Source organism: Halichoerus grypus, chromosome 1 (assembly GCF_964656455.1).
Source record: "Halichoerus grypus chromosome 1, mHalGry1.hap1.1, whole genome shotgun sequence".
In the NCBI taxonomy this organism is placed as follows: Eukaryota; Metazoa; Chordata; class Mammalia; order Carnivora; family Phocidae; genus Halichoerus; species Halichoerus grypus.
In genome coordinates, this window is record NC_135712.1 from 187,193,492 (window position 1) to 187,217,169 (window position 23,678).

The 23,678-nt window shown below is 42.5% G+C and overlaps 1 protein-coding gene across 7 annotated transcripts in view; it reads left to right on the forward strand.

The window, feature by feature from the left end:
• CADPS (calcium dependent secretion activator) overlaps positions 1-21,640 on the forward strand; it is a 466,596-nt gene extending 444,956 nt beyond the window's left edge. For all 7 annotated transcript variants that reach the window (XM_078076421.1, XM_078076426.1, XM_078076431.1 and 4 more), the window contains 2 exons: positions 16,982-17,086; positions 20,422-21,640. In XM_078076421.1, the coding sequence (XP_077932547.1) occupies positions 16,982-17,086; positions 20,422-20,601 (285 nt within the window). In that variant the 3' untranslated portion in view covers positions 20,602-21,640. The remainder of the gene's footprint in view (positions 1-16,981; positions 17,087-20,421) is intronic.
• Positions 21,641-23,678: the final 2,038 nt, after the last annotated feature.

Genomic DNA, 23,678 nt, shown 5'->3' on the forward strand with positions numbered 1-23,678 from the left:
AGGGCGCCATTGGGAGGCAGAGCCCAGCTGCACATGGGGAAAACACATGTTAACTTTTCCAAAGCAGCACTTTGTCTTTCTCTTCCTCGTCCCGCAGCCCCAGCATCAGAACCTGTTTTCTGGCCTCCTTTACTGGGGCAGTTACTCTGCACACAAAAATGTTTGCTCCTGGGAGCTGCAGAAGGCTTTGCCGGTCTACCCGCACGGCCCTGCTCTGCCGCTCTCCGCTCTCCGGCCTTCTCCTCTCCTGCCTTCAGGCCACCCTGCCCCTTTCTGTGAAACCCAGCCCTCCCTTCCAGCTCCCGGGCCAACGGCCCAGCCCTGTCCCTGCACCTGCGCTTTCCTCAGTGACTGCTTTTTAAGATTTTTATTTATTTGAGAGAGAGGAGAGGGAGAAGCAGGCCCCCCACGGAGCAGGGAGCCTGAGGCGGGGCTCGATCCCAGGACCCTGAGATCATGACTTGAACCACCCACGAGCCCCCAATGACTGCTTTTTTGGAAACGACGCAGTGCCGTCTCTGGTTCCTCAGAAGATCGCACCCTTTCCTTATAAGAAATCACTTCCGGTAGAGCCTGGGTTCACTAAGTTGACATGGGTCTAATTTTTTAATTGTTTAGAGGACTTTGCAAAAGGGCTTTGGACCCCATTAGAGTTGTTGGCTTTTGTTGTCTTGGAATCTTGGAGCTTTGGACAGGGCCTCTTGGATGCTGTATCAATGTCCTTTTCTTATCTGCTTGGAAAATAGCTGTGTGGTTGGACCTCGAGCATTCCATTTACCGATTTACCTGAACGTTGCCCACATAACAGCATGGAAATTATGCAAATGTAAAGACATGCTCTTTTATACTAAGAGTAACGAGTAAAACAACTTCAGTCCAGGAAGACAACTCCCTCTAAAGTCAGTACAAATTTTCCTGCATAAGAACTTCGACTTTGACTCACAAAACTCTCATGATTCATGACTCTAGAAAGTTTAATATGTGCAAATTATGAAATTACCCCTAATGTGATTAACCAACCCTGTTTTAAAATGACAAAGTTGGCACTCCACTTTATCTTTCCGTTCTGTACATGAGTTACAATCCTTATTTTAGAGTATGATTTCTATAATCATTTCTATATGGTATGCAAATTTCTTATTCAGTTGCTTACGTCAATCTGCTTGCAAATTAATGCATTTAACTCTAAATGCACTTCCCGTACCTAAGAAGCAATCAGTGAGTGGGCAGATGCTGTTCGTGAATAATCTGAATTCAGTTCATAGGATGAATCCTTCTCCTACTTCTGAAGTCCTTGTATACATATCAGAGAATAGTTTTCAGATAAATTATTCACAATTCTCACATGGATAATGGGTGGTAGGATGTGCCACCAATACTAGAATTTCGTTTTCAACATAATTGAGCTTTAAGGGATTGAGATGACTTTGAAAGTGTGAATTTGGATTATAACTATACATTTTCTCAAAACAGTAGGTTCCTTTGAGAGGGCAGAGGCTAAAGGCATGGGGGTCCATTTTCTCAGTACACAGGGAGGCCTAGGAATAAATCCTTAACATATCCACAGAAAAAGAGGCCCCAGAAAAAGGTATTGTTAACCGTGGTCAGTTTGTTAATGCCCAAACTGCACACCTGCCCTGGGCAGCCCGGGTGGCAGACGAGGCCTGGTTAGAAGCTGATTGGGGCTCAATCACATTCGGCTCATTATTTACGTCTCTTGGAGAAAGAAAGAGTCTGAACTGAGAAAATCCAGGTACGTCAGAGAGCTGTTCTTTTTCTCTTAAATGTCGCAGTTCCCCAATGTCCGCTTGCTGAAAGTTAGCTATCAGCCTCTGACTTTGCTGAAAACTTGTCTATTAACAGAAGCCAGAAACTCGAGTTTGTCCTGATTTGCTGTGATGGGTCCTGCTGATCAGCCAGGGGTTATTGGAACAGCTGTGGCCGGGCCCGTGTTCCATCTTTCATTCTGGGTTTGACCACTAGTTACATTTTTACTCAATTACTTAGAGGACCAGCAGTTTGAGAAGTCATGATGTGTACAGGCAAGCACAGATCTAATTTTGATACTTAAATTGGATTCTCTCTTGGAGGCTAATCAAAAGAGAGCGGAGAGGTATATTTTGCCATTTGGATACCTTAAGTTCAAAATTGGAAGAATTTTGCTGAAAGGTATGCCTCGCTCCTCAGTTTATATTAAACAGGGCATGGAGTTATAGAAAATATTATTTACTTAGGGAGCCCATGGGATCTCTGGAGAGTCAGAAGCAGGAGAAATATAATGAAAAGTAATAGCCAATTTATTACGTATAGCTTATTACATTTCCTTTTCTCTTTCATAGAGAATGAATTCATACAACTCTCTGCTATAGAAATGTAAATGGGATTTAAAAAGTAACCATTTCTTGAGGTTGCTGAGAGAATTAAATGAGTTTAATTCATATAAACTACTTAGAACAGAGCCCGACATGTACATGCTCATGAAATATTTCCTGCTATTATTGTTGTTATTGCTATTTATTAATATTAATGTCATTAGAGAGCTTCTTTCCAGAGTGGATTCAATAGAACAGAAGCACCCTGAAAGATATTAGTAGGTGGGCCATGGAAAGTTGTTCTTTAGTCAAATACGTTTGGTAAATATGAAGCAGAGTTAAATGCATTTCTTTACTGCAGGACTTATCTGAGCATTTAGTTTGTTATGTAACCCTGTGACTCTGAATTGCCGACAGCAGTTAGATAGAGGATAGAGCATGCTTATATGTCTTCACAGACACATTCACAGGCCTGTGAAAAATGCAACCCTGGAAACGTTTATGCCAGTATTACCTTTATTTCCTTTTGACATTTTGCAATTAACTCCCTCTAGATAGTCTTTTTTTGTCTAGAGTTAGCTCCACTGGTATGATAAAATGGTAAACATTCCCCAGTAAGTGTCTCTCGTTCTCCTCCTCCCGAACTCCGGAGCTGATAGCTAGAGGCCCAAGCGGGGCACACGACTTTCGCTGCAGCTGGGAGGCTGCTGGCCTTTGGTGCACACGTGTTCTTTTCTTTTTATTAGGCATTGTTCTGTGTCTTCATGGTGTTTTTGAACGCATCCCACAGCCTCAAACCCATAAACTTCAGAATCTCCTTGGATTCCAAAGGTGACAGGCCCTTACTCAAAATTTCGAAACAAGTTCTTGTCCTGGACAAAGAGAGGAGTGGCCTCTACCTGGAGCTTTCCAGTCCAAGGACGTGTCACCATTGAAATAAATAAAAAGATACAGACTCTCGGGATTGGTTGAGCTGGGCTGGGAGCCCTGCGATAAGAGGTCACTGGTGTGAGTTACTATGGTAATTGAGCACTATCAGGAACACTTTTGCTCTCATGAGCATTAAAGCACATAATAATAGGCAAACAACAGTGGTTAAAGCAAGCAGGTAGGATTACTATGTTCTTTTGTCAGAAGTATATAATGTCTTGTAGTCAGTTTTAAAGACTTCTCAACCCCCAAATCCACCCCACCATCACCTGCTGAGTAATTTTGTATGCTTAATCTCCTGCCCTCAACTCGAAGATCTCTGCTAATTTGAGGCAAATGGGTATTTCTGACATTAAATAGGGCAGCAAGGAAGCTCTGACCTAGAAAGCCCGCGTTCTGAAGCAGCGAGAAAAATATTCTTTCAACAATTTTTGTTAAGACTCTTTTGAATGAAGGTGGGGGGGTGGGGGGGGTGGCGGGTAGGAATAGCTTTCACTGCAATGGGAGGTTGCAACCTCCCAAGGAAGGGTTTTTGCAGACCAAGAAAGAAAGAAAGAAAAAGGAAAGAAAGAGAAACTTGCAGAGCATCCCCGCTCTCAACTTCCCCCATAAAACTTGTCACTTCGCATTGCCATCCGCTACCGCAACAATAATCACTCTGTGCCTATTGCTAATTGCAAGCACAGCTGAGGCCCAGCGGGGGGCCCTTGCACAGTCTCAGGCCTTTATACGAGGCTCAATCTGTTGTATGGCACTTGTTCACACACAAAAAAACTACCAGCAAAGGCAGAAAGAGGCAGAGTCACAGGCTCCTTGTAATCCCTCCGCCTCCCCGCTGACAGCCCAGCCCTAGAAGCATTCCTGGTTTTGTCCTCCTCTTTACAAAATCTGAAGTGACCTTAAGCTACATGCATGTCAGCTTTTGAATGTGAGTTGCCGGCTCCTTCAGGTGCATTAAGGAGCGGGGTGGGGGGGGCTACATCTGGCTTCTGCGTGTCTGTTTGCAGCACCCCTGGGGCGAGCTGTGGCTTCCTGTAACATGTAAAATATGAGTGTGAACTCAGGGTTCATGGCAAGGAACAGGAGGTCATGCCTCCATTCAGTTCTAAGTAAAGAAACTGGGAGTTTGCAGATGTTTTTCTGTATGTGTAATGACACTACCCCCCTCCCCAGCCACCGAGCAACCGAGCGCCGTTTTTTGATAAAATGTGCCACAATCAGTGTGCTACTTGCAGATTTATTCATATCAATTTTTGCAATTTATATATTCAGAGACAAGATTGCTATTTCGGCAACTTTATGTTGGATGCCGTACGTTTGCGTCTAGAGAAAGAGGGAGAGAAGTATGGGGCGGGGAGGGTGGGCACAGAAAGAAAAGAAATTAAGTCTGTTCCTCGGGCCACCAGCTGGGGTGTTGTCAAGGAGACAAAGCATCGGACAGGAGGGTCTGTGTCCCCCTTTTGCCCAGCGGTCACTTCCTGCCCAGGCCTGGAGGTGGGAAATCTATTGCTTCTGGCCCAGAAGAAGGCCCACTAATGGCTACTGTGAGGAAGGGAGTAGAGTTGAGGCTGGCGGAGAAAATCCCCTCGGTAGACAAGGCTCCGGCCACCTGAAGAAAGGCCTTCCATCCTCCCGCCAGGTTAAGAACAGGTAGGCCCAAGAAGATGCTTGGCCCCGGCCTCCATCTGGGCCTGGCAGGGGGCGTCCAGCCCCTCGTGTCCACCTCACCACCCTCCTGTCCAGTTCCCACTTCCAGAAATTTCTGTTCCCAGCCCAAAGCCTCAGACCGTATTTTCACCAACGAAAGACATTGGTCGAGCAAACATGGAGATTAATCCTCCTTAGCCTGGGGAATAAACGCTCCTCAGTGGGGCAGGGTTAATTGCTGAGCTTGGTGCAAAGATCATTTTGAGGCATTTAAGAAATACATGATTTTTATTAGTACAACTGTTCCATGCAGGAGTTATTTCTCAGCAAAGGGCAAAAGCTTTGCCTGCCTTGCATTATTAGCCTAATTCTACTTAATTGTTTCCTAAAATAAGGGCTTCCTGAACACACATTCCAAACCTTAATAAGTCTGTTGTGCTGGGAGTGATTCTGGATGGGCAGCTGCTGCCCTTTTGGGCAGAGGAACTGGGATCTCAGGGCTGAGTGCTGCTTGAGCAAATCTATGCTTGGAAAAGCAGGGGCGGGGGGTCTGTCAGGGGCCGGGGGAGTCTCTGTGAAAACATAGGAGGTGACGTGTTGCGCAGCGTGAAAAATGCATCCTTTTCTGTTGTTTGGACCCAAGCCTCTATGAGGATCCTTAGTTCTCATCTCTGGGCTTCATTTAATTCTATTTCACAGATTTAGAAATGTTGGCCCCGTGGCATGTTTTAAATAAACCAAATAAATGACTGAGCAAATGCTACCAGATTTGTTCTTTGTTCTTCGCGCCGTCTCAAAACTCGGCCTCGAGAAATTGTCTCAGTCCTGGTATTGAACAAAATGCCCATGTTCATCTTACAAAGAATTTTTTGGCTTTTTGTCAAACATGGTTGGGTGTTCGGATTAGAATCTGTATATTGTTACGTATCTGAGCTTTCCTAAGGAAAGTTTCCTTTTCAGTATAGGAAGTGATTTTTTTTTTCATTTCCCATGTTTTTGTTTTAATTGTGGCAAAATAATTATAACATAAAATTTGCCACGTTAACCATTTCAAAGTATACAGTTAAGTCGTGTTGAGTACATTCACATTATTGGTGTAACCAGTCTCCAGAACTCTTTTCATCTTGCAAAACTGAAACTCTGTACCCATTTAAACGATAACTCCCCATTTCCCCCTCCCCAGTCCCTGGCAACCACCATTCTGTTTTCTGTTTCCATGAATTTGACTATTCTTGATCCCTTGTACAAATGGAATCATGCAGTATTTCTCCTTTTTCCACTGGCTTATTTTACTTTGCAGAGTGGCCTCAAGATTCCTCTGTGTTGTAGCATATAACAGTATTTCCTTTCTTTTAAAGGCTGAATAATATTCTACAGTATGTGTCTATCACCTTCTGTTTATCCATTCTTCCGTCCGTGGACCCTTGTATTGCTTCCGTCTTTTGGCTTAGAATTATTATGGATATTGCTAATATGAACATGGGCATGCAAATATCTCTTCAAGATCCTGCTTTCAATCTTTTGGCATCTGTACCAAAAAGTGGAATTGCTAGATCCTTTCCTAATAGCACTTCCTTGGGTTGTGGAACTGGTAAGAATAATGGTGTTTGCATTTGAGTTAAGATAGCACCCGCAATTAAAAATTCACATTAGTGCCTCTGCTTTCTCATCATATGCCTTCCTATCATATGCCTTCCTATCATTAGGTAGATATCTATGGTTTGATCTTTGGCTTCGTTCTCTCATTCAGGGAGGGTAAACTGTTTCCAGCAATATCTTACAAGTATTAGGAAAGAAAACCTTTCAGAGACCATCACATCTGCCTGCAGGCAGCCACCTGCCGTATTGAGACATGGGATTGGGCAGGATTCATGGGGTTTCATACAGTCCGATTCTTTCAAAAGCAACAAATTCCTTTCCAATCTGGCTTTGGCTAGCTTGGATAGTTTACAGAGATTGCCAACAAGTTAATCAAACCATTAAAAAAAAAAAAAGAAAGAAAAAGAATGTCTTCTAGAGGGAGACCCCTGGATAGTCCAAGTAAGCTTAGCTTTGGATTAAACTCTCCTGCTTGATTTGCTTTCAGAAGGGATCCTTCAGGACTCTAACTTCCCTTGTATTTATCCCTCAGCAAGTAATGGTGACAGGCCTGACTCGGGTAAGAAGGGGGCAATGCATTAGGTCAGGATCCAAGTACGGATTTATCATTTCGAATGTTCATTTGAAATGTCAGTGCTAAAGACACTTGTTGGGTATTTCTGCACATTTCAAGGTTAGAGTTCAAATTTGGTCTTGAATAGATAACTACTTATTTTAATAAAAGAATATTAAGGTATTATTTAGGCCCTTTCAGAGGAGGTTAAAATAATATTGCTCCCAAATGCTAAATTCTATCCATCTTCCTGTAGAAGAATCAATAGTCATAAGCAGTAATAACTTAAATGAAGTTTTAAAAAAACTGTTTCGGGGCACTTGGGCGGCTCAGTTGGTTAAGTGACTCCCTTCGGCTCAGGTTGTGATCCTGGAGTCCCGGGATCGAGTCCCGCATCAGGCTCCCTGCTCGGCAGAGAGTCCGCTTCTCCCTCTGCCCCCGCCCCCAACAGTGTGCTCTCTCTCTCTCTCCTCTCAAATAAATAAATAAAATCTTTAAAAAAAAATTGTTTCATTTGCACTATGTCTTCCTTATGAGAAGACACTAAAGGCAAAGAGTAGCTGAATGCTTTCGGCTCCAGGTTGTAGATGAATATGGTCTCTGGTGCCTCTGACTTCCCCATCAGTCTGGAGTGCATCAGACTTTTCGGGGTGTAATCCACAGTTTAGTACCTTGAAGAGCCACAGCACTAAGACAGCTTTGCAAAGACCTCAATGAAACGGGTGTTTTAAGCATCCAAAGAATTACATAGTTTTAAATAAAAAAACAAAAAACAACACCTCCACTAAAAAGGACTTTTGAGACAGCTCGGAAGTTCATTCTGATTACCTGCATCCTCTGATTTTGGTGTCTGTTTATCTTTTGGTGTCTTTGTGCTTTGAGCTGAGCGTCCTGAAGCCGTGACTGGGAAGTACCCATTTCTAGGTTCAATTGTTTGGGGGAACCAAATCCTGAATTACAGTAACACTGGAGGAAAGCAAAAGATTGCATCTTTCAACTGTGTGCCCATGTTTAAAAGTACTCAGATGATCCGCCCTTTCAGAAAGTGTTGCTTCAGCCCTTGGGGAACTTTGACAAATCCCGAAATTTGCATGTGGTTGTTTACTGCTTTGCCCATTTGGCGTAGATGGCTTGAACATGCCAAGATTTCTTTGTCAGATCCTGTCTGAATCTGGAATAGAACACTGAATACAACCAGATCCCTGGCAATCCTTAGACCTGAGAGACCCATGGGGCTATGGAATTGTGGCTTGGGTTAACGAAGCTATGGGTACCTTGGTAAAAGTATAAAGAAACCCTGGATGATGCTTTTCACATGCTCTTAAGTTACCCATATTGTAAGGAAGAAATATGCATTGAAAGCTTCAAATGTGAAAGATTTCATTACGGTATTTCAATACAGCAATTTAAATAGGTTGTGGGTTTTTTTTCTCCCCCCTAACTAATAATAACCCACTTTTGTCACAAAAAGCAAAGTGAAGAACTTAGTCATATGGGTGTGGTCAAAGTATTATCTTCCTCTTTGACTCCTTGCCAACAAAGAGAATGCCCTTGCCTTCATTAGACACTCTAGGCAAGGTGCTGAGGCAATTTCTCTGATGTATGGCTGTGTTGAGTTGGAGAAAGGGTACTTTCCAAAGAAAAGATTACCATCCTCCAGCATTCACTGGGTTTCTTCAGTCCAGAAGTACAGACTGGTTACCAAGGGGTGATACATTGCCTGTTTGCACAGACATTTTTAGAAGAATGGAAGCTTCCTCAGAAAGGTTTGTGCAAACCTTAAGAGTTGCACTTAGAGAGGTAGGATTCCCTGTTTGTGAGGCGGAGCAGGATAGCGTGGCTAGGGTCTTAACAGCTAACATGTAGTCTGTGCCCGGCTCTGTGGTAAACACTCCACACATATTAACTCATTTAATACCCCCCCCAACAACCCTAAGCAGTTTTTATTATAATCCCCATCTAGCAGACGAGAGAACCGAGGCTCAGAGAGGTTAAGGGACAAACACAGGAGAGGCCCGGGTCGCGTCCATTCTCTTAGCCACCAGGCTGCCCTGCCTCTTGGCCTCTTCAGCTCCATCTCTTGCTAGCTGCCAGGCCACTTCTCTGAGTCTCCGATTCCTCACCTTAGCCACGAGCTGCCCAGGCGTTTAGTGCTGTGTCTGCCGGCATATACGCCTGACCATGCTGGTTTCAAAGGAAATCCATATTTAGAGATGAACTAACAATAGAACTAGATCCTTGTGGATTTCAGCTATTATTTATGCTTAGGATATATTGGACCGAGTCACAAATTTTTAATCTGAGAAGGTGTGTGAATTTGGTGTGCGGTGGTTATTGGCCCGTAGGCCAAATGCCATACTTTCAAAAAGAGCTCATTTTTACAATATTGAGCTAAATATTATCCTTAATTATAGGCATGGGGCAACATGTCTTGTTTGACATATGCATATATGTGTGTGTGTATGTTTTTCTTAAAGTGAGACACTACAGTATGGGTGTTCTACTTCAATAAAACTTTTTTTAAAAGATTTTATTTATTTATCTGAGAGAGAGTGAGAAAGAGAGATAGTGAGCAGGGGGGAAGGGTAGAGGGAGAAGCAGAGTCCACGCTGAGCAGGGAGCCTGATGTGGGGCTCCATCCCAGGATGCTGGGATCGTGACCTGAGCCGAAGGCAGATGCTTAACCGACTGAGCCACTCAGGCGTCCCTCAATAAAACTTTCTTTAAAGAGAAAAGCAACAGAGAAAGAACTGGGTTTTGCACTAGACTGTTTGCATTGGATTTGTTACTCTGCCTAAAATTGTTTCTTTTATAGCGCTTTCTGATGGCATCTTTTTAAATTTCACATGAAACCAAATTTCCCCAAGGTCCTACTATTTTACTGTCACTATTCACTGAAAATTTTAAAGCTTATGATGTGTAGTTTTTCAGAACTAAAATTTTATTCAGTGTTATAACTTTTGTATCCCCAAAACTCTCAGGAAAATTCAGTCCATTGTGATAAAGGCAACTTTTCTAGTTGTATTTCTCCTTGAAAACTCAACCTGCCCTCAGTGAGAACTTTCTACTAATAGCATTTGCTGAGTTACCAGCAAATACGTAAAAGCAAATACGAAGAGATCAGGTAGGGCTACAGAGGAGAGGAAAAGAATACACTGATTCTAACTAAGAAATGGCATGCACTCATTCTCATCCAGTTTTTTCTAATCATTTCCATTAAGAGTCAGCAATGATTGTCTCCCATCCATTAGTTCTTTAAGGCTGTTGAGTGGTTTTCCCACACTCTGCTTAGCCACTTTCCAAGCTCATAAAAAGTAGAATCTTTTCAACCCCAAGCCAAGCTTGGGCTCTGAGGGAAACAGGTCCAACAACACTATCCTACCCACACACTTCTCCTTTGAGAATTTCAGAGCTGAATGACTTTGCTGAGGAGCCACCTAGAACTGGAGTTGTCTCTCTATAAACAGGCCATTACTTTTTAACATTATTGTGTTGAATGGGACAACTCACACACATGTAGTGGTAAATAACCAACTTGAAGCCTATCCTACCACTTACTAGTTGTGTGACCCCAGGCTATTAACTTAATTTACCTAGGCCCTTTTTCCTCATCTACAAAATGAGGCTATTAATAATGTCAACCTCCTAGGAGTCCAACTCAATGATTGAATTATAAGATGTTTGCAGAACACTGTGCAGAGCACTTGAACATTGTTAAGGGCAAGGTGTTCAATGAGTAGCTAAGTACAGGTTTCCCCTGCTATCCAAAAATAGCGCATTCCTCTGAAAACCTTCCTAAGTCGGAATGGTATAAAGTGAAGCAGCAATTACCATTAATTTATATGGAAAAATTTTCGAGCTTCCCCAGACCCCCCAAAATAACCTCTCTTAGGCTTTTCTGATGTCTTAGGACACATCTGGCTAACGGATGCACAAAATAAATGGAGAGAAAGCACCAATGCTCGTAGACACAGGTCAAAACTCTGGCGGTGTGATGCTGAGAGGCCGAGTGCAGCTCCCAGGGAAGGAGTTTGGTGGGTCTGCCCTCGCTGCTCGGAGCACGTGCTGCCTCTCTAAGGACTTGCTGCAACAGGGATGCTGACCGCTCTTCTTGTTTTTTGCCTGTTTTCATTAGAGCGAAAATCCTCTTCCAATTTCTTTCAGTTAGCGAAAACGGGGACTAATGTTGGTCTTTCATAAAAGCGAAGTGGCACAAGGTGAACTTTAGAAAAGTGGGGGACACCTGTACTTTCATTAATTGCGTGTGTTGCAAATCCGGTACGCAAAAGTTCTGCGTTGAAAACAGTAGGCTCTAACACCTGATACGTGGTCATATCGGACAGGGGGTTGCTTCCGTCAAGGGCATACGTTACCCTCGTGATCGGGGAGGATGGAAGCACACCGCAGCGTTCTCTGCTCAGCCCCTGTTCCTTGTTGCCATGCTGCTCACGTGTGATATGCTGTTTGCTCTGAAGACAAATGAGTCATTAACAGTAAGGTCTCTTTAGGACATGAAATTAACATCAAGATAGGGAACGCCGGTTTCAAAGGAAATACATATTTAGAGATGAACTAACAATAGAACTCAGATCCTCCTCTATGGAGGAATTTAGACGCATCTAGGTGGCTCTGATGGCAGAAGATGCAAAGGCAGCAGGTATCCTATAGTCACCGTCGTGCTTGCTGATTAGGGCGTCTCCAAATCTAAGTGGAAATCCAGTTCCTGTGAACCCTCTATTGTCCAGTGATGTGTCAAGTATTCGTTGTACCTCTCAATCCTGCAGCTCTTCCGGGTGATCAGGTTTCCAGGGGAACAGGGAGCCCCGGGGCAGGGACTAGGGAGAGGTGAATGAGTCACTTCTCAGTTATAAAATTTAAGGGGGAACCAAAAAAATGTGGTAATCAAGATCAATAATATTTTAATACATCTTAAAAAATCAAAATGAATGCAAATGATCCAGGATGAACAAAATACGAGAATATTAATGAAAGACAATATCCAATCCTGCATTTGCGGAATCCTGCCTCACTAGCGTAACCCTAATCCTGGCCACAGTGAACCCCGATATTACAGAAGAGACAGTTATGTATAAGGGTTTCTCTGCCTGAAGTCAGTATGTGTTCAGGGTACAAGGTGTCACCTGAAGAGATCTGCATATTAACTGTCTAAGCTCCTACTAGAAATGAATCATGAAAATTCCTTTGTGTTGTATGTTGAAAGGATATCTTTATGTTTCTGAGAGTAATAATAATAGTCGCTAAATTTTATTTATTTTTTTAAAGATTTTTATTTGAGAGAGAGTGCATGCGTGCAAACATGAGTGGGGGGAGGGGCAGAGGGGGAGGGAGAAGGATGAGCAGACTCCACGCTGAGAGCCACTCAGAGCTCCATCTCACGACACTGAGATCATGACCTGAGCCTAAACTAAGAATCGGACACTTAGCTGATTGCGCCACCAAGGCGCCCCATTGCTAAATTTTATTGAGCGCTTAGTATGTGAGAGTAACTCTGCTGGGCACTTTACATAATTATCTCTTTTAATGCTCACAGTAATCCTATGAAGTAGGTACTGGTATTAGCCCCAAGAGGAGACTGAGGGTCAGACAGTTAAGTAGCTTGTTTGAAGGTTATCCAGCTAATAAGTAGCCAACCCAAGCTAAAGCTGTAACTTGTCCACACAAAGTTTGAAAAATCATGCATTATTCGTCTGAATCCTTTTCATCCAATATTAAATCTAGGTCAGTATAGTTAAAAATGTGCTTTATGCACCCAGGATGGTTGTATGGGTTTGGGTGATGATCTACCACAAAACACTTTGCAATGGAAATTGCTGAGAGTTAGTCCGTGGCTTATAAGACTCATGCATACAATTCCAGAGGTATTCCATCAGGAGCCATTTTCTCCACCACCCCATGCCTTTCTGTGGTCACTTGCTCAGCTTTCTCCCTTGTTTTGTGGCATTTCTTAGTGAGAGAGAGAGAGAGAGAGAGAGGGAAAAAGCATAGAGGGATGACGGTGATCGTGATGAAGATGTGAGTGGTGATGGTGGTTAACGGTGGTGGTGGTGGTGGTGGTGACAGCTTACATTTCTCGAGGCCTCGTTATGTGCCGGGTACGGGGCTGAGAGCCTTCCTAGCATACCTTCCTTGCGTCATCAAAAAGCCTACGAAAAAAGGCTGATTAATCCCCATTTTCTGTTCAGGAAACTGCATCTTTGAGAATGTAAATAACTTGCCGAAGCTCACAAAGCCAGGAAGAAGACAGGTGGGGCCTCTGCTCTTAAGGACTCCATTGTAGAAAGGAAGAAAGAAAGATAAAAATGACAGAGCAGCGTTCTAGCTCCTCCTCAATAGAACTTTCAGATCTGGTTGCAACTACTGGAGAAGGCCCCAACTTTCCAAGGGACTTCCTTTGGATGGGCATCCTTTTGGGTTCCAGCTCCAAAACCCTCACCGAATCATCCCCAGAGAATACTTTAGAGGGGCCCCAGGTACTGGGGATTTTATTTCTTTAGTGCTTTTTTTTAGGATTAAAGTAACTTTAGGAAGTTTCCAATTAATATACCTGAACAAAAAGGAGGCTAGCGAAGGGGTCATGATCATACTTAAATACTTAGTCCATGTCGTCAGCTCACAATTTTTATCCTAGGGTTTAGAGTGCATTTTATCGAAATCTTAGTGTCCAGGTGTTAGGATATTTCTGGAAAAGGCAAGACAAAACAAAATGGGGAGACCTTAAAACGTTTTATCTCCTGTTTTGAAGAATACTAACAAATCTGCTTTGTTAGCATCAATCTCAAATAAAGCAAACCTGAATAATAAGCACCACAGGAGAACAAGCAGGAACAACCCAGATACCCAGTAATGTGCTGATAAATGTTTAACAACTGGCTTTCTGGGAGGGAGAATGCCCTGGTTTGTGGCATTTGCCAATTTCCACAGTGTAAAAACTCCCACTAAGGCCTATCTCTAGCTGTCAGTGCGGTACCCTGAGCGTGCGGTTGGAAGGAGGTGCCCACACCCTCCGGACCAGCACGCTCTTGCGCCCGCCTAGTGAGGACTGATTCCATGATCAGCTATTTCAGTGCAGTGCCTAATCCTGAAGAACCTCCACTTGGGGACTCACCAGCTACGTGACCTTGGGCAAGTCACTTCACCTCTCTGGGCCTTTGTTTCCTTCTCTACAAAGGATAACAGGGAAGGTCTTTTTCACCTCTAACATTTTAAAGTTCTAGAAGGCAGTGACTCTTGCTTCCTCCGACATCCAAATGCCTTTAAGCGCCTTTCTGGAAAACCAAGTTAGCGCTGTGCCGCATCCAAGTTAGTGCTGTGTGCCTCCAATTTCATCTACTGAGCATAAGGTTTGGAAAGGAGTGACTTACTCCCTTTTGCCTCTTGAAATGCGTAGCCAATGGGGCATCATACATTTTTTACACTTCTCTTGCTAGATGTGAGATCCAGGAGGAAAGGCATGGATGTTCCAGGGCTTTTTTGTTCTCCTGGGGTGGGAATCGGCAAGCGTGATACACTGATCCGTTGCTATACGCATTGCCTACCTCCCTACCCTTTCCACAGCAGAGAGAGAGGATTCAGAGTATCCTACCTTTTTATTTGTGTTTTTATTTTTTACTCTCCAAAAGCCATTTTACAAGAATAGGAAGTACTTATACAAAGTGGTGGGGGGGGGGGTCGTTATTTTTTTTTCCCCCCGAAAGGTGGCACGTCTCTCAGCAAAGAGAAAAAGGCATGTTGCGCAAGGCTTGCTGGCACTGATAACCAGCCAGCGCCGGTTTGCCCGTTGCCACAGCCAAAGCAAAATGCCACCTCTGCCTAGAAGCCAGAGTGCCACATTCCTCTTCTGTGTCCCCGAGATGCACCCGTCATGTGGCCCTGGGTTTGTAGGTTTGGCCAGGAAGTCCCCACGTTCTTTGCAGGTCACCTGCCAACCCCAGGAGGTGGGGTAGAGGGGGGGACCGATGCTTGTGACTCTCAAAATATATCACTGCATGTCAGATAAAGCCCAGCAAACAGAATTTGAGGGCTGGGGTGAACACAAGAGAGCCCCCAGTTGCCGCGAGTAAGGGAGGGCTGCAGGAACGCCAGTGACCCAGTGGTATTTCTGTCCCCAGACCCCATCTTCACAAACCCAGATGCAGTGACAGCAAAAGCTCCAGAATCCCAAGGCAGGAGGTGCCAAAAACACTCCCCAATAATCACTCCCCCACCCCCCAAAAAAGTTTCAGTAAAATGTTCTCACTCCTAGAGGGGAAAACCTGTCCATGCCTGAAGCAGCTTGACCCGGGCAAACCCCCTCCTACATGGAGTGAACCGTGAATCTCAGGGAAAAAAATCCCCACCCCCCACCCCGCCTGCTCCCTGGGGAGGGACAGAAGGTTCCTCAAACTGACAGTTTCGCCTCCATGATCTTTAAAAGAGCAGAAGTTGGCTGTGAGGCTGCAATGCCGCCTTGATTGGGGTAGTGTGGTCTCTGTTTGCGGCTGGGCTCCAAGGAGAGCCACAATTGGCTCTGATGAGGAAGGAGCCTAGAAATGAAAGATTGCAAAGAGGGCTTCTGAACGCCATGGCTGAGACTGTGTCGTTTCTTACAAGGTGAAACTTGGCAGTTCTACCTTGCAAGTAAAAAACCCAAATTAATTTTTTTTTTTTTAAAGAAATTAAGTCAGAAACAAGGCTTCAGAAAAACTGTGAGTGTTAGGCATAAACTGATTTTGGATGATCTTTAGGTGAGAAAGGGTGGAGTTACCATCAGAAACATGTTTTTATTTATGCTTTTCAAATCCCCACTGGTGTGCAATGTGTGTGCGTGTGCGTGTGCGTGCACACGTGTGCATGTGTGTTGATTAGCATGAAAGGGTGCATCGTCTCAATTCTCTAACCACTCTTTTTTTCTTACATCTCTTCTGTGCACAGTTCATATAGATGCCCCATAAATAAATATATAGGTCCATCCACACCTTTTCATTTTATTTGTAAATTGTTTGGTATAAGCGGCAATGCGTAATGAAACCTGGTGAAGTTTAAAAGATTAGATTTTTTTTTCATACTGACACTTCCTAACACTGTTCATATGTCTCCGAGTGAGATTTATGAATATATGAGCAGTACTGCAAAATCATACCGCACCAGAGACTTCCTGCACCACAGGGGTGGCAGTCTAAAGTGACACAGCTTCAAGCATTTTTCACAGACAAGAAGCAAAATTTAACCCCCTTAAGGGGAAGTATGATTTCAACAGCTTGAAATGAGCTCATTTGTAGATGGTTTTTTTCTCTCATCTTCCATAATTTTTTGGTGTTAAGATTAAAACAGATTGCACAGCCAACGTAAGGGCACAGAAGCTGCCCAGAGTATGAGTTGGCCCTTAAAGAGAAACCTCCTTCCTTGTCTCTATCCCAGTGCCCCAGGAGGGTAAATGAAGGTACACTTCACCATCAATTCATAAGCCTCTCAGCCCAAATCCCAGCACTGTCCTCCGCAGACAGGGTCTGGATTTTTCAAGAGGTAAGTAGCAAAATGACATCAGTTTGTTCCATGGAGAAACCCCCATCTCCCTGGGCATCTGAAACAGTGGCATTAAGAAATATGCAGTGACTTGAATCTCAACGGAGTAAAATTAACCAACAAAAAGGAGAATCAGAAGAGCAAAAATGGTCTATGTGAATTGATCGTGTAGGAGATGTCGCTCGTGGAAGAGTTCTGTCTTAGATTCAAAGTCCAAACCCATCTCTTTTTAGGCTGATCGGGTACCTTGTGATTTTGTGTCGATTAATGTTCACAGTTTGTCTCTGCTCTCAAATTCTCTTTTAACCATTTAGTCTCTCCTCGGAACAGAGCAGGTACTCAAACATGGCCTGTTGCCTCTCTCCTCTGCAAACGCTCCGTGATGTGTTGGCTGGAGAACTTTTGTCTCTTTTTTCAGCAATGGTACAACAGCTCCATGAACGTGATCTGCACCTGGTTGACGGACCGGATGGACTTACAGCTTCACATTTATCAGTTGAAAACACTAATTAGGATGGTAAAGGTAAAAGAAAAGAATAATTATTCTTCTTTGCACATAGCTCACTGAAATACATTTCACTGTCCGGCTGCAGAACTTCCTTAACACAAAGAATATTGGTTTACATATAAAACAAGATGATTTCTAAAGCAGCATCTCGTGCAAGAAAAACCTATGCAATCACTTCGGGATGCGTGGTTAATTCATTACTCAGATATCAAAGGAAAAAAAGTAATGAAAAGGAATTTGATATTTTATCCAGGCCAGAAAAATACTTTATGTATCTGTCATGCAAAAATACTGCAGGGGCCTTCGTGCCCTGTGCATTAGACTTTCAAAAGCTGGTTTGGGTACCATTATGCTAATCACATAATTACCAATTTCATTTATGGTTTAATTAAATAAAATTTTGCCACAATTAATGTAATAGAAATATTTACCTCCAGCTATTTCTAAATATGTCCTGTGATCATTATCAGGATGCAAATCAATATTGTTCTCATAGTTAATTGAAGTAGTTTCTCTTACAATGCGTGTATACAATCAAATGGAAAGGATCACAAAGGTGAGATAACATACCCTGAAAGTAGCTTTTTTCCCTGTTCTTGTGTGTGTGCCTTGGACTAATGATAATTATTTCAGCGTGAAATCTCAGTGGTTTACATGAAATAATAAGATCACAGAAGGGGGTAAATACATTTTTGATCATTTCAGTTTCCATTTGATGCTTCACCATAGAGGGTTTTAAAACATTCATGATGCAGAAATTTCATTCAAAGCAGAAAGTGTCTTTAAAAATATTTTAACAATAAAACGTAGCTGAATTTCTATTTCTTAACCATTTGCCAGAAGTCCCCCCTCTCCGCTCCCTCTCTACTCCCTACCCCTTCCATCCCCCGCCCCCCCCTCCGCCCCTACCCCATTTCTTAGTCTCTTTAGGATTAGCACCATTTCATTGAAGGTACTCCTCTACCCCAGTGCTGACTTAAAACCAATTACTGTTCTGTTGAGTGTAATTAAAGAGAATTATTATCATCTGCATTTGATCTCACAAAGCGTCTGCCCAGGGAAGGTTACAGACAGCCGTGTATTACAGCTCTTAAAAAAGAAATGTATACACTAGGGCCATAGACCCAGCCTAATTTCATATTTTTAAAATTTCAGTTCCTTAAGGCAAGCTCACTAGCCTGACCACTTCAATTCCATTTCCTGGGTATAAATACTCTTCTTTGGGGGGATTTGTTTGTTTGTTTGTTTGACACTTACTGGGTGGACATTAAAAGGAGACATTAATTTTTAAGATTTTAAAATATGTATCTTCCCATTACTGCTGTCTCTAGATCTATGTTGGGAATATTGGAACTAGCAATATTTCATTAAGGAAAAAATGTAAGTCTGAGAGAAGGTTTATTCTTAGCCTTCTGCCAAAAAAACACAGACATGAACCACAGAGAAGGGACAGAAATGTCACTGGCAAAAGAACTCCCTTCACTTTTGCCAGAGATGGGCTCAGCCTAACTAGTGCCACAACACACAGGTATGAAGCAGAATGCACCACCTCTTCACAAGCACATTAACCAGAGGTCTCCTACCCCGAGGCAAACTTCCAAAGACAGTTGGCTTTCTTTCCTGCCTCCACATCCATTCCCTTCATTCCTCCATTCCTCCATTCATTCATTCATTCTTCAGCAAGCATTTATTCACTCATCCAACACTGGATAAATATTAGTTGAGCCCCTTCCCATATATTACAAGATGGAGAATTTTAAAATGACTAGATAAGGTCCCTGTCTGAGGCATTTAGAGTTGAGTTGGGGAATGCTGCTCTGGAATTTGAATAAAGGGGAGAATACTCAAGTGCTTTCTACCTTTCTTTTTCCCATCATACTCTGGCACCAATTATATTTCTTAAGTGGAAACAGAACCACTGATTGAAAAGTACAAAAAAATCAAGTTAATCTTCTGGATATCTGGTCTACACCATGCCTAGAATTTACTCAGCCTCCTACCCTTTCCCGTCAAGGTGAAGACAAGTCAGGTAGCTATCTAGCTACCTAGGAGAACCTTGCAGTTTGATCCATAATTAGGAGGACCTATTAACTTATGCCAAAATCAGATTACTTTTACAAAGGAAAGAAGGTGCCGTGATTAATCATGCTGGGACAACAGGTATAAAGGGGACACGTGGTCATCATATCCATAATCTGATATTATTGGACTTCACTGGGCCGACTGCATTCACTAGTTAATTCTGCAGTCATTACAACATGTGACCTTCAAGAGGGGTTGACACTGTGACTGTTGATACTTTGATTGCTTTAGATGGACGACAAGAAATGGAAGTCCCAATGGGAATGCACTGAAGTATGTTAACATTCCTTCTCATGCCCCTTTAGCAAGTGTCCCACATCAATAGAAGAAACACACAGCAGAATCGGTAGCTGAAATGATATGCAGTGTGATGAGAAAAGTTGTTAGAGAGAGACCTTTTTCCAAAAAGATGTTAAGAAGTAGACAACAGCCAGATGCTTCTGGTCATGTTCAATTAACGCTAAGGGATTTCTAGGAAAAAAAAAAAAACGAAAACAAAACAGTCCCTGGGATACCTCAGGAAATCCGAGAGAAATCGCCTGAAGGAACAAAGAATTTGTGGTACAGTAATACCAAGCCATTGTTCCTGAAAAAGAGCCAAATTTCTTCCCCGAGACCATGAAGTTGTGAACAGAATAGATACACTTCTTTCCCAGGGAGATAAGAAATGAATCACATGTCTGCGACATATTGATGAAGCATTAGCACTCCATCTTCCCCACAATTGTTGCTGCCCGTACTAGGTTTCATATACCAACATACATATGTCTGTCTTGTGAATGAGACAGAGAGATACGCAGTTACGAGCCTCAAAAATATTAAAGACCAGACTGCAAAGGAAATGGCAAAATACCATAATCAGTTGATCCATTATTTATGTGTTACGGCCCCTTACACAGTCTATCATATTGTATTATACTAACCTAAGAGAAAGAACCTGACCAAAAAAAAACAGAGAGAGAGAGAGAGAGAATCAAAACAATCATGGAACATTTCTCTGTATGGAACTGAATAAACACAAGCTTATGTTCTTTGCTTTGTCTCAGCTAATACAGTTTATCCTGCCACAATTTCTCATTTTCTGTTATTCGGCAAATCTCAGTTTTCAGTACCAGTGAAACCTGAGCACGGTGGCTTTTCATTTGACAATGCATAGAGTGAGTCACTTAGCTGCAGGTCAGTGTTCTCACACCCACAAGTGCCTTGTGTCCTTTCCCTCCCTTCATGGAGATGAGATCTCTCTTATCACTGATCTTTTCCCTCCTTAGAAAACCTATAGAGATTTCCGATTGCAAGGGGTCCTGGACTCAACCTTAAACAGCAAGACGTACGAAACCATCCGGAACCGGCTCACTGTGGAAGAAGCCACGGCATCAGTGAGCGAGGGTGGGGGCCTGCAGGGGATCAGCATGAAGGACAGCGATGAGGAAGACGAGGAAGACGACTAGAACGCTAGGGCCTGGAGTCCTCTAGGACAAAGTCCTGTAATCAATGCATGTCCTTAGTCTGTTAGTTAACCCCACTAGGGAATTTTCTGTCAACTACCATGCTCATGAAATGTTTACCAATACAATTGCCATTTTAGCTATGTGGTTCCAAGATTAGCAAATGACCTTCGACCCCACTGATTTCCTGATTCCATGTCTGTATGTTTACAAGCAATATGGAGCACCATTCTTTAAATACTGTTCATGGAAAATACATAGTCCAACTGCTAGGTGTGTTCCTGTTCTCAGCAGAGTTAAATGATGCTTCATTAATGTCCTGTGTCTGCATTGACAGTAAATGGATGTGAGGGCAAGTATACCAAGTATTTCACTTATTTGTTTCACATTACGTGGATGCCAGTTATTTAAATGAGTACAATGAATTAATTTAATTAAGACACATAGATCTGCTTTGTTTTTTTGGAAAACAAAAGGCAAGGCTCCAGCAAACAACTTTTGGTTCTTTGTGGTCCCCTGAAATGAAAAATGAACCCCCGGTTTCCTTGTTAACTCATCCTTCCATCGATCCGCATAGTTAGCCAGAAAAGGATGGCTACATACCAATGGATTGATCCTCTCATTTGCCACAGCAAGGGTGATCCTATCATGAGTTAACACCAAGCACAGTTCAGAGCAACTGTCTTCTGTCAAAGTTTATCCTATTAAACGTTACATTTTGCTTTTATGTTTCAATAACCGTGTATGTAAAAAACCTGAATATTTAAATTACCACCCTAGACTCTAAATGTGTTTATAATAAGATATGGGTATTTCCTTCAGTAGATTGTAACCATAATTTAAATTATTTTGTTCCACAGTTTTTTATATCTGTTATGTACATTGCATTTTGATCTGTAACTGCATGACCCCTCGGGTCCTCTGCAGAGCTATTTCTTTCTGTGTAAAGTAGTGGATCCATCTTGCTTTTGCCTTATATAAAGCCTACAGTTATGAAAGTGTGGAAAACTGTGGCTTCTCAATAAATAACTATTCAAATGTCCTAAGAATACACTTCTGTCTTTTTTCCTCTGTCTCTTTTGAAAGCCAGAACTGAAACACACACCAAGTGGCAGAGGAGGGTAAGAGCAGGGAAGAGGTCATGTCCTTGAAACTGTTGGAGGGGTGGTTTTCAAATACTCCTCTTCACAAGAAACAGCAAAAAGTCCTACTAATTCAGACTCAGCTAAATCAGAACTGTGGGCATTTGGACATGTTGGGCAGATTACGCTTGCATTATAGGATAAATAAGGGTCTGCTAAGCAAGAGAGTAGTGTAAACGAGAGGAATGTTTCTCCTGTACGAAAAGAAGGCCAACAAACTGTTTTTAAGCACTACTTTAACAGCAGTGTTTGCATTCAAACAAAGCGTGTGCCAATTATATATGATTCTTATATATTTGTTAAAGCATCTTACAAGATTCTCTAAGATATGGAGCACTCTTCTTGCTCCCCATTTCTTGTCGGCAAAATAATCACCCAGGTGTGAAACAAATCAAACATTTTGCAGCCTTATCTGTTTTATTTGCGTCTGTCTCCAAACCAAACTGACCTTCCCTTGGCGCTGACTGAGGTTTTAGGGAAGAGACGAATTCATCAGTAGGACCAGGTAGACCAGTTGTTCTCTACCAATCAACCCCTCAGAATAGTACATCCTACTCTCTTTAATCCTTGAGGTCTGCAGGTACAAATCAACAGTACTTCCTGCCCTTAGTGGGATTACAAGGATAACTCCCATTTATTGAGCAACTATTCTGTACCAAGCGGTCTGTATGTAATACTTTGTTCAAATCTCACAACCACCACAAGGGAAGAGGACTGTTATTATCCACATTATAAACAAACAAATTGAGGTCAGGAAGGTTAAGGTTACTTGCTCTGTGGTTACACAGCTCCATACGGAAACATTAATCCAGAGACACTAGCATAGAATTGGTAATACATAAATGGTGGGGGTATATCATTCAGGTGTGAAAAATCTTTGCCCAATGGCATCAAGATAAGTCAATGTGGCAGAGCCAGAATTTTTAAAAATATAGCTGTATTACATTTTTAGTTGCAAAGCTAAAACGTAGTTTTTTCCATAATTGTGAATAATTCAAAAATGTGCAAAGTAAAGACAGAGTGTCTGCCCAGTGTATCGTATAGTTGGAAAGAGAAAGAAAATGCCCAGGAGCCCTGGAGGAGAGCTAAGTGAGTGACTTAGAGAAATAACCAAAGGGCGTGATCCAAAAGACGTGAAGAGAATCAAGTCTGAAAAGACTGTGCCATCAAAACCAGGGTTCAAACAAACAAACAAAAATCCTCCAAAAGGAGAAGTCAGCACAGCCCAGCACTGAGGGTCCTGGTGAACAGCATCCCCCAGCTAGCATCCCCGGAGGAAGGGCTGGGCAGAAGACAATGATAGCAGACGAGATCAGAGAGAAAGAACTCACCAAGTTAAGTCCGAAGTTACCCTTGCGACAAACTTAAAGCTGAGAAGGAGACCACTTTGGTATCTTGAGCTCTTTTCTCACTTTTTTGGGACAGAATATTAAGTTTTCTCTTCTTATTATTTTATTTATTTTCTTGTTAAAATGCAATATACATACAGAAGAGTGCACAAATCTAAGCACGCAGGTCAATGATTGGAGCTGAACAGAGTGAACATATTCTTGGGACAACTGTCAGGTCAAGAAAGAGAACATAATGAACACCTGCAGACACCCATGCTCCTGGCCCTTCCCAGTCTCTACCCCCTCCCTCACTCGACAAAGGTAACCACGATCCTGAATTAAAACCCTTATGTAATTAGAATCACAGTATATATTCTTCCAAGTCTGGTTTCTTTTTGCTCTACATTATATTGTTGGTGTAGCTGTAGTTCATTTCTTTCCAATGCTCTATAGGATGAATATGCCACGATTTATCCATGTTCACACGTTGTATTGAGTTTGGGGCTATTATGAGTAATGCTGCCATGAATTTCTTTGTGCATATCTTTCAGTGCAATTTCTGTGTCATAGGGTAAAGTTATGTTCATTGTTTAGGAAATACTGCCAG